Here is an 11,447-nt window from a genome sequence, read left to right as displayed (position 1 = left end):
ATTATTATCACCATTCTCTCTTTTCCTTCTAATATTTGGCCATTCCAAATCTGTTTCCATTGTAGCTCTTTCCTCCCTTTAAAGTTGAAAGTTGCAGGAGGAAATTTTCAGTCATTTTGTCATTCTGTAAACACTTCTCACATGACCACTGCTGTTCCTGGAGTTTCAGGTCACGGCATTGCTTGAAAATTGCCGACTGAAATATCAAATTGCCAGTGCACATTTGCACTTATGTGTCAACCAGTCAACTGTAGAAGATATCTGCTGCTTTTGTTTTTGTTTCCTGATATGCCTTACTCCAGCTTCTGCTGAAAAAAAAAATACTGTTTTTTGGTCTTCTTCTTATATCATTTATCTAACAGATTTAATTATTATTCTTGTTTTTAGGTTTTTTTCCCTACACAAAGAAAGATAAAAGACAGCATGAAGTGTATTTGTATCTTCATCTCTATAACCTGAAGTCAACACACAAGCTGGCTTATAGAATGTAAATTTGTACTGTACTTATAACTTGAGTATAATAACAATGAATCAATGAATTGAACCATACATTTTTAAATCATGTTGGAGAATCGGCTTGGTGTTTCTCCTTAGAGAATAAACAAATCCAAGAAGATTTCTATAGTAAATATTTAATAAACTAAACAAAATAATACATCGACTAAACATAGAAAATATATTTTGTTATGTTATCAACAATATAAAGGTATACATTTTATGCATTTATATGGGCAAAAAATTAAATATTATAAATAGTCAAATAAATATACATTTAATAAATAGATAAATAGATCCATCAGCTTAGTCATCTGTAAGGGACTAGTTCCTGTGCAACTGAACACGATGTTGCTTAACACACTTGAAAATACTTGACGCGTTTGATTCAACTCATGGCGTGGTTATAGCAGAAACAAGAGTCTTTAAAATGGCAGATCATGAAAGTGTGAGCTGGTGTAGTCGTCAATGGGAGTCGTTTCTGTGTTGGATCAGGTCTTATTCCTTCCTCCTTAACCTTTCTTGCAAGTTTCTTGATGAAGAGAAGGATCTCATGATTTCTGCTCTGACAACCTCCCAGGCACAAGGGCTGTACTTTTTCTCTGTCAGGTAGAGAGTGATTCTTTGGAAGTATTTTCTCACAGCCAGGATGGAGTCCTCATTCATCAGGGGAGTCTCTCCCACCCACACCTCCTGCATCGCACAGGCTTCCAGGTCATTCAGCTGCTGGTAAAGTTCAGTATAGAGTTTGTCTAGAAGCCTCTCATCCCAAGCAGCAGATGAGTCCTTTGTGCTGAAGAGGTTGAAGGTCTGCTGAATCACCTCATGGAGGACAGAAATGGCTTCAGCCTTCTGGAACTGGTTGCCATCAAACTCCTCCTGGGGAAATCTGAAGTCGTGTCTGTCCTTCAGACAGGAGAAAAGAGAGATTCTCCTCATTTGTGCCAGGAGCATCATGGTCCTCCTGTGACCCAGGCTGTGGGTCTGAGGCAGATCACAGCCCAGAGAGCAGCTTGACTTGCAGCTGAGCACCGCCAGGGCCATCAGTAAAACAAAAGGCAAAGCCATTGTAGATGTTGCAGATGCTGTTGGACTTGTTGAGATGGGTGACTCTGAACCTTCAGCTCTAGGTTCTCTGAAGACCTTGCTTTATGTGTAGGTCTTAAATAGGGAACATACTAGTTTCCATTTTCAGAATTTACTTTCTACTTCTGATTTTGCTTTCATTTATGTACTCTCTACATGGGTATAGAGTAGTTTTTCAACCAGTTTTGTGTGTGTGTTTGTGTGTGTATGTGGTCATTATTGACACTCCCTTCTCTTGCCTAACTCCAGAGTCTTTTAAAAAATTTTTTTCTTAACTGAAATTACATTTTTATTAAATTTTATTAAATTTTAAATGTTATTAAATTTTAATAACAAATATATTGTATATCTCCTTATGTACTGTATGTATATCTACTTTGCACACTAAAAGAAAAAGCATAAAGTTTACTTTTATTATTTCTTGATCTGTTAGGAATGGCAAAATAATTTAACTAAAAGTTAAATTTTTAAAAATTTGACATTTAACTTAACTCTGAGCAGCAACTTTTAATTCACTCTATTTGTTTATATAAATTATCTCAAACAAATTTGCAAATTAAGAATGTATTAGTAATATACATAATAATACCAACATGATGACATACATAAGTTTCTTAACGGTAAAAAATGAAATTGTTTTCTTAAGTTTGATTTTTAGTGTACTTAACTTTTAATTTTGCTTTAAAAAATAAACTAACTTTTAATTTCACTAGCTGCTACATATTCATCCAGAGATTGTCAGCATTTTATTCTTTTCAGCATTCGACATTAACTGTTGATGTGTTGAAAATATTCAGTAGAATTAAATAATAACATATAAATGATTTGTATTTAATTCTCAAAGTCTACCTAATACTCAGAATCCCTGAAGCTCAAACATAAGCAACATCTGGAAGAAAGGCAATCACAGCAAATGATGGAAAGAAAGTCCTCCAGTAAGCCATCTATTCGCCATAGATTTATAACACTGATTGTGCGTGTATTTTGTCTGTTTCTACTGAATTCAATGTCAGTATGTCTTGTGCGATACACAAGAAAATTCAATAAGGAAAGTGAACACTAGAGAATAAGATTATGTAAGAATTGAGCTTTGGAGGACCACAAACTATTGTAATATCTAAGAGTTGTTCACACCCCCAAGAACTAATTTCTACAACCTTGGGGACAATACCAGCTCCAATAGAAATACACAACTTTGAAAATATCATCAATTTTATTTTTTTTGTATTTTTGCATTAAAGTTCAAATTCCTCAACATACATTTATAGTTTCTAAACCAAGTCAATTCTATTAAACAAACCATCTTTGTCCTAAATTCATAACTGGATAAATATTATCATGTTAAGCATTAACTTACAACTCCAGTCCTGAGCGCTGGGATTTTTTTTTTTTCACAGCAAGTTAAGTTGCCTCAGTCCTATAGATTCCCTCTCTTAAAATGGTAAGTATGGAATCATCTTTGGCGAATCATCTCTTTAGTAACTGGACTCTGTTCTATTGACTGCATTATCCTCAGTACCAGGCCTAGTGTACTTATTCAAGAAATAGTTTTTGCTGAAGCAATTTATCATACTTTCTCTTTATACTAGAAGGCATTCATGGGTGACCAAGCTATTTTTTTTCCATCATGGCCATATTTGTTAGGATTATAACAGACAATGGCTAATATTTCCACTCTACTCTTACTAAGTGTCAATAATGATTATAGAATGTATTGCCAAACCCACTGGATATCTAATTCCTTTAAGGTATATACGGCACTGGGAATTCAAATGCAAGCACAACATAATTTTCAGCCTTCGCGTAGCACTATATTAAACTATATTATGACCTCATGTCTAAATTGCCCTCTACATTTTATAATATAAATTAACCAGCCTGATGTCATAATATCGAGCCAAATGTCCAAACTCAAACTCTCCCTGATTCACACAGCTTACAGCAATCAGACAACCAATCACACTACATTTTGTGGGTAGTACCCCTGTGATCCCCAAGTCATCAATCTTCTAACTTTACTGCCCTTGTTTAATAAGGCCAACTTCCCAGAATGTGTGTGTGAACTATAAATTGTTGGGACTTCATTTTTCCATCACCCAGAAATCTAGGCTTTAAATCATTTGATGATATTTAGATGACAACAGTATAAAATCAACATGTCTATATGAGGATAGAGATGAGATAGGATCAGTTTTTTAAATAAACTAAATGCATTTTAGTATTTATTATTTTTAGTGATTTACTTAAACTCTTTATATCATTCATTAACTTAAACTCTTTATATCATTAAAATGCTCAGAGTTCTGAAATGGCTACAGGAATTTCCATAGTAAATGAACTTTCTTTCCAAAAATGTATCTTGCAAAAATTAATAACTTTTATAAGGTAATCCAGTCAACACATTTTTATTGGATTTTAGAGTTTAACCTAATCATCATAGCTTTTGAATGCAGGACAGTCCTGCTTAAGCTATTAGTCTATCAAACACTGGAAAAGGAACCTTTTTTTTTTTTTTTGAGATGGATTCTTGCTGTGTCTCTCAGACTGGAGTGCAGTGGCAAGATCTCAGCTCACAGCAATGTCTGCCTCCTGAGTTCAAGCAATTCTCATGACTCAGCCTCTCAAGTAGGTAATACAGGTGCATGCCACCACACCTGGCTAATTTTGGTAGAGACAAGATTTCGCCATGTTGGCCAGGCTGGTCTCAAACTCCTGAACTCAAGTGATGTGCCTGCCTCAGCCTCCCAAAGTGCTGGGATTACAGGCTTGAGCCACCATGCCCTGCTGGAACATTTTTATTTGTTTACCTGGATTGTGTTGGGGACTTATGTATATTCCCTTTTTGTGTGATATTTTGCTATGCAAATTTGTTTTGCCACTCCTGGACATGTTTTATTTTCATCTTCATTTCATGTCAATAAAAGTATGTAAATATGACAAAAACAACTGAACTGTACAATGTTTCTATATAGTCCTCATAACACCAGGTGTCTTTCTTTCTCATTTCACTTTCCTAGAAAGTAAAAGTCATCTGATTTCACATCCCAATGCACAGAGACAGAAATAAAACATATGTATGTCTAAATGAGAAAAATTTAAGAAGGAACACAATAGAAATTAGAAAATAATAAACTAAAAAAACCAAATATACCAAAACTTATACAGTGAAGTGAAAGCAGTGCTAAGTGAGAAATTTATAGCCATAAAAGCTTATAAAGAAGAGAGTTCAAATCAACAGCTGATATAGTTTTGTTCTGTGTCCCCACCCAAATCTCATCTTGTAGCTCCCATAGTTCCCACATGTTGTGGGAGGGACCTGGTGGGAGATAATCAAATTATAGGGGCAGGTCTTTCCCATGTTGTTCTCGTGATAGTGAATGGGTCTCCCAAATCTGATAGTTTTAAATGGGTCTCACAAGATGTGATCTGATAGTGAACAGGTCTCATAGGATCTGACAGTTTTAAAAATGGGAGTTTCTCCGCACAATCTCTCTCTTTGCTTGCTGCCATCCATGTAAGATGTGACTTGCTCCTCCTTGCCTTCCACCATGATTGTGAGGCCTCTCCAGCCACGTGGAACTGTAAGTCCAATAAACCTCTTTCTTTTGTAAATTTCCCAGTCTCAAGTATGTCTTTATCAGGAGCATGAAAACAGACTAATGCAACAACCTTATTGTACACCTTAAGTAACTAAAAAAAGAAGTGCAAATAAATAAATAAACCCCTAATCTAGCAGAAGGAAGGAAGCAATAAAGCTGGAACAAAGATAAATAAAATAGAGAATAGAAGAGCAATTATAAAAAAAATCACTAAAACTAGGGTTGATGTTTTGAAAAGTTCAGCAAAATCAACAAACCCTTACTAGATTATTTTTTAAAAAAGAGTATACTCATATAACAAAATCAAGAATATAAGAGGAGACACTACAGCTGATGCCACAGAAATAAAAGGTCATAAAACTATGAAAATTATGCTTCAGCAAATTGTATAACCTAGAAAAAAATGATGAATTCCTAGAAACATACAACTTACCAAGACTGAATCATAAAAAAATAAAAATTTGCAATAGACCTATAAGGAGATTGAATAAATAATTTAAAATCCCTGAAAAAAGAAAAGCCCTGGGCAAGATGGCTTCACTAGAGAATTCTATCAAAACTTCAAAAAATTAACAGGATCTTTCTCAAAGTATTCCATAAGATTGAAGAGGAGGGAACACTTCCAAACTAATTTATGAATCTTGCATTAACCTGACATAAAATTCAGTGAAGGACATAATATGAAAACTACTACAAACCAATATCTCTGATGAATATTGATGCAAAAACCCTCAGCATAATACTTGCAAACCAAATTTAACAGCACATTAAAACGATTATATAACATGGCTACATGTGATTTATTCCTGGGATATAAGAATGGTTCAACACATAGAAATAAATCAATGTAGTAAACTACATGAACAGAATGAAGGGAGGAAAAACCATGATCACCTCAGTTGATGCTGAAAAACCATTTGATAAAATTCAATATCCTTTCATGATTTAAAAAAAAAACAACAAACTAGGACTAGAAGGAAATTAACTCAACATGATAAGGGCTATTATATGAAAATCCCACAGTAAACATCATGCTCAACTGTGAAAAACTACACATTTTTCTTCTAAGTTCAGGAAAAAGGCAAGAATGTGCTCTTACAACTAGTATTTCAAATCCTGGCCAGAGTATTTAGGCAACAAAAAGCAATAACAAGCATCCAAATTATAAAGGAAAAAGTGAAATGATCTCTGTTGGCAGATGACATATTCTTATATGTAGAAAAACCTAAAGATTACACACACACACACACACACACACACACACAGAGAGAGAGAGAGAGAGAGAGAGGGAGACAGAGAAAAGAGAGAGAGAACTTATAAATGAATTGAGCAAAGTTGCAGTATACAAAATCAATAAACAAAAATCAGCGGCATTTCTATATACTAACAGTGGATAATCTTAATAGGAAATTAAGAAAATACTCTAATTTACAATAGCATCAAAAAACATAAAATATTTAGGAATAAACTTAACCTAGGATGTGAAAGACATGGACACTGGAAACTACCAAATACTACTGAAAAAATTAAAGATGACAAAAATAAATGGGAAGACATTTACTTGTATCCATCATGGGTTGGAAGACTTAATATTGTTAAAATCTGCATGCTCTCCAAAGTGATATACAGATTCAATGCAATCTCTATCAAAATCACAGAGGCATTTTTAACAGACATAGAAAAAATATATCCTAAATGTCATGGTCTCTGGGTTGCCAAAACAATCTTGAGAAAGAAAAACAAAGCAAGAGGTCTCATATTTCCTAATTTTGAAACATATTATGATGCTACAATAATTAAGGCAGCATGGCACTTGAATAAAAACAGACATATAGACTAATGGAATTAGTTTATTAGTGAATGAGCTTCTCTAGTGCTTTTCTTCTTCTAGGATATATTCATTCAGGTTCATGTGGTTGTGCTTCCCTGGGCACTCAAGATTCGATTAATATGGTCAAGGCCCTTTCTTTCATTAATTTATTTTATTTTTGGAGACAGAGTCTTGCTCTGTCACCCAGGCTGGAGTGCAGTGGCACAATCTTGGCTCACTGTAACCTCTACCTCTCGGGTTCAAGCTATTCTCATGCCTCAGCCTTCCAAGTGCTGGGATTACAGACATGCCCCACCACACCTGGCTAATTTTGTGTGTGTGTGTGTGTGTGTGTGTGTGTTTTAATAGAGACAGGGTTTCACCATGTTGGCCAAGCTGGTATGGAACTCTTGAGCTCAAGTGATCCGCCCGCCTCGGCCTCCCAAAGTGCTGGGATTACAGGTGTGAGCTACCCCACCCAGTCCATTATTTTGTTACTGGAGAAATATAGCACTTCTCAGGCTTTACCAATACCCCTAAGAGGAATTTCATTATTTTTTTTCAGGTGCATGTGGGTGTGGAAATTTTAATATCAAAATAATGTTATTTCCGTAGTATCACATCACTCACAAGGTATTTATCACATCAAGTTATTCCGTAAGTGTAGGCTCATCAAATCCTGATGATTTTAGAACTCTTTTCCCAAGGAGGGCCTTGCTTCTTTGTTGCCAAAATAATAAATCCCCCTGACCCTTGCTCTTGCCCCTAGAGTTTTGTGTGAAGGAGTATTTGCTCCCAGTGGTGACCCCCTCGTCTCCTGACCCAGATCCTAGGTACCAAAAGTCTCAACACCCCTAGAAGGCTGATTGCAAAGGTTTGTTTTGTCTAAGTAGGTAAGGGAATTATCCTATTGTGATTATTTTATCTTTAGTAGTTAAATAATTTTAACTTTGCCAAGTACAGCTTTTATTCTTCAACTGTTTTGCTATCTTCAACTCCTTTAAACTATGGAACAGTTTTATGCTTGAAATTTCTGAGCTAGGCACAAAAGACTCAAAGGTAATGTTTCTCTTTAGAGGCTCATATTACAGAAAATGGTGACCCTCAGTTGTTCACCAGTTCAGCGTGATCTGTTAAAGTTCTTTGCTCCTCTGTCTACGTGAAACTTTGATCGTGCAGGGCAGTGAGCCCCCATGCTATCATGTTAAACAGTCACAGCCATCTTTCCTTTACTGATTGATTTGTGATTCTTCATTTTAAATTTAAACCTCAACAACAAATGAATTTTTAGAATGCCTTTTTAATGTAGTGGTTTACTGGGCAAAGTTTGTCTTGCTGCTACCACATTACATTCTAATTCACTATGAAGTCACACAAACAAAGGGAAGTGAAAGAAAGGCAAAAGAGCTGCAGTGGTTTTCTTTATAATTTCCAAATTTTGTGGTTTTCTTGTCTCTTGTTTCAACTTTTCTAGAAAGTAGTACTTGACAGTTGTTTGTAGACAGAAAGAAAACAGAAGCCATTCTGACTGTCATGAAAGTGAAAGAAGGGAAGTGACTTTCCCCTGACTAATTGCAAAGTGTAACTTAGCAAAATTCAATGCAGCAAAAATTGGGGACTCGAGCCTCTGGCAGAGTGAAAACATAACGCCAATGTTGAGGTGCAGAAAGGCAGAAAAATGGCTGCATCTGCCAGAGGTTCTAAGAAAAGCAATTCCTGGGTCAATGGACTGAATTCAGCTTTCCAAGACCAGCTACTTGACTTTCTTTCATATAATTCACATGTGATCAGCTCTAGACAGAAGGGAGAAGTCACACCAATCAATTCCCAAAAGCCTGTAAGCAGGCTGCAGTCGCTAGACAACCAACAAAATTCTCTGGCAGGATAATGCATATTAGCCTTGCCTAAAGACTCCACCTAGTTAATAAATTTACTCAGGCAATGAAAACATAGCCTTGAGAAACCAGGAATTAATGGAAGAGAACTGGATGATCCCAAAAGATTCTATTTTAATCTGGATGATAATATCAAAAATGATAACACCAACATTTATTGCAGGCCTAATAGGGACCATCCACTGTTTTAAGATTTTCCTTTTTGAGACAGGGTCTCACTCTGTCACCCAGGCTGGAGTGCAGTGGTGTGATCCCTGCTTACTGCAGCCTGACCTCCTGGGCTCAAGCAATACTTCTACCTCAGCCTCCTGAGTAACTGGGACCACAAGCAGGCATGTCCACATATGGCTAATTTTTTGTAGAGACCAGGTTTCACCGTGTTGTCTAGACTGGTCTTGACCTCCTGGGCTCAAGCAATCCTCCTGCCTCAGCCTCCTAATATGCTGGGATTACAGGCGTCAGCCACTGTGCCAGGCTGTTTTATGATGTTTTGAAAATACTATCTCTGTCCTCTCAATAACACTATTTGGATTATACTCTTTTATAAAACTATTGGCAGAGAAATATAAATCTGACCACACCAATATATTCTGACCACCCCAATAATGCAAGGTTGAAACCCTAGGGAGAATCATTATAATGGCTTGACTGGAAGGACCCATTAAAGGAAGGGGGGATAGATATGAATTTATCAACCAAGGAGAGACTAGGGCATAAAATCAATAGAGCAGAGAGGGTGAGATGACAAAGGATTCTGAGATCCATTTTGAATGCCAAACATTTGCTCTTGCTTTATAGAGCAACAGGGGGTGTGGTGTAAGTGAATTGAATTAACTGCCTTTAAGCTCTAAGGAAAAGTAGACTAAATATATTCCTTTTTTTTTGTTTCCTTTTTTGAGACAGAGTCTTACTCTGTCGCCCAGGCAATGGCGACATCTTGGCTCACTGGAACCTCCGCAGCCTGGGTTCAAGCGATTCTCATACCTCAGCCTCCTAAGTAGCTGGGATCACAGGCACCTGCCACCATGCCCAGCTAATTTTTGAATTTTTAATAGAGACAGGATTTCACCATGCTGGCCAGCCTGGTCTCGAACTTCTGGCCTCTAGTGATCTGCCTCAGCCTCCCAAAACGCTGGGATTACAGGCATGAGCCATCATCAAGTGAAAAAAATCATAAAATTTAATTAGTGATTTATTCAAAAATATACTAAAACAACTCTATTAACCAATCAACTACAAACTCCTGGAAGCCAATTTATTTTTTTACTCTTGAGTTTTTTTATGTATTTAAGAATAAAGAAAAAGCAATGAACAATTTCCAGGACAGCACAGCAGTACATGCTCTGATTTTTTCCTCCTTCAAGACTCACAGGTCAGCCTCCCCATCAAACATGTAAACTATAGAGATGTAAGATGTCCCCACCAAACGTCTAAACTATATAGCATCTAAGCAGCCTAAGGCTTTCACCAGATGCCCAGCACTTTGGGAGGCAGAGGCAGACGGATCACTTGAGCTCAGGAGTTCAAGACCAGCCTGGTCAACATGGTGAAACCCCATCTCTACTAAAAATACAAAAAAAAAAAAAAAATTAGCCAAGTGTGGTGAGGCATGTCTGTAATCCCAGCTACTTGGGAGGCTGAAGCATGAGAATCGCTTGAACCCAAGAGGCAGAGGCTACAGTGAGCCAAGATTGTGCCACTGCACTCCAGCCAGGGTGACAGAGCAAGACTCTGTCTCCAAAAATAAAATAAATTAATGAAAGAAAGGGCCTTGTCCATATTAATCGAATCTTGAGTGCCCAGGGAAGCATAACCACATGAACCTGAATGAATATATCCTAGAAGAAGAAAAACACTAAAGAGGCTCATTCACTAATAACCATCAACCTCTGCTTACTATGTAAACTATAGAGATCTAAGTTGTCCCCACCAAACATCTAAACTATATAGCATCTAAGCAGCCTGAGGCTTTCACTAGTTGCCCAGTCTTCCAGCTAGAAGAATTGTGAGCCAAATAAACATTTTTTTCTTTATAAATTACTCAGCTTCAGGTACTCCTGGACAGTGTAACTGAACCCAGGTGCAGCTGCTCACCCCTCGAAAACCAAACTCAAGAGATGATAGTTGCTGGGGTCGGGGGAAGCAGGTTCATTAGGAAAGCCAGCAAACTGAGAAGATGGTGGACTAGCATCATAAATACCATCTTAAGACAGTACAAATTTCAGGCTCTTTTTATGTTAAGGGCTAGCAGAAGAGGAGGGCGTCAGGATTAAGAGGAGACCTTCAACAGCAGACATCTGGGCACCAGCGACGGTCCAAGGAGGTTGGAAAATTATTTGTTCTTGGTCAGGTCACAATGCTTCTACAGTCTTTAACAAAACATAGTTGTTTACATCCTTCTTCTTGAATACCAGAGTTAGTTTTAAAAACTACATGACTGTTGTTTTTGCACATTATCTCAGTGCTCTAAAATAATCCCAATCTATGTGCAGGAATGGGTATAGGCCCCATAAACAAAACGGAGTTCGTTATGTTGGGTATTTTGCTGTCTCACTGCTACAA

At 36.9% G+C, this 11,447-nt stretch overlaps 1 protein-coding gene across 1 annotated transcript; it reads right to left on the bottom strand.

Annotated features, from left to right (window-relative positions):
* Nucleotides 1–993: 993 nt before the first annotated feature.
* On the bottom strand, nt 994–1,563 carry IFNA6 (interferon alpha 6). Its single transcript, XM_004047869.1, has one exon. It carries the CDS (start codon nt 1,561–1,563, stop codon nt 994–996), a length of 570 nt encoding a protein of 189 aa, XP_004047917.1.
* Between the last annotated feature and the right edge of the window lie 9,884 nt (nt 1,564–11,447).

This window comes from Gorilla gorilla, chromosome 13, assembly GCF_029281585.2.
Source record: "Gorilla gorilla gorilla isolate KB3781 chromosome 13, NHGRI_mGorGor1-v2.1_pri, whole genome shotgun sequence".
NCBI classification, from domain to species: Eukaryota; Metazoa; Chordata; class Mammalia; order Primates; family Hominidae; genus Gorilla; species Gorilla gorilla.
Note: the sequence above shows the minus strand (reverse complement) of the source record. Positions and strands in the feature narration are given on the sequence as shown.

What these genes read in the sequence shown, in the direction of transcription:
- IFNA6 (XM_004047869.1), bottom strand. Translation starts at nt 1,563, where the DNA reads ATGGCTTTGCCTTTTGTTTTACTGATGGCCCTGGCGGTGCTCAGCTGC.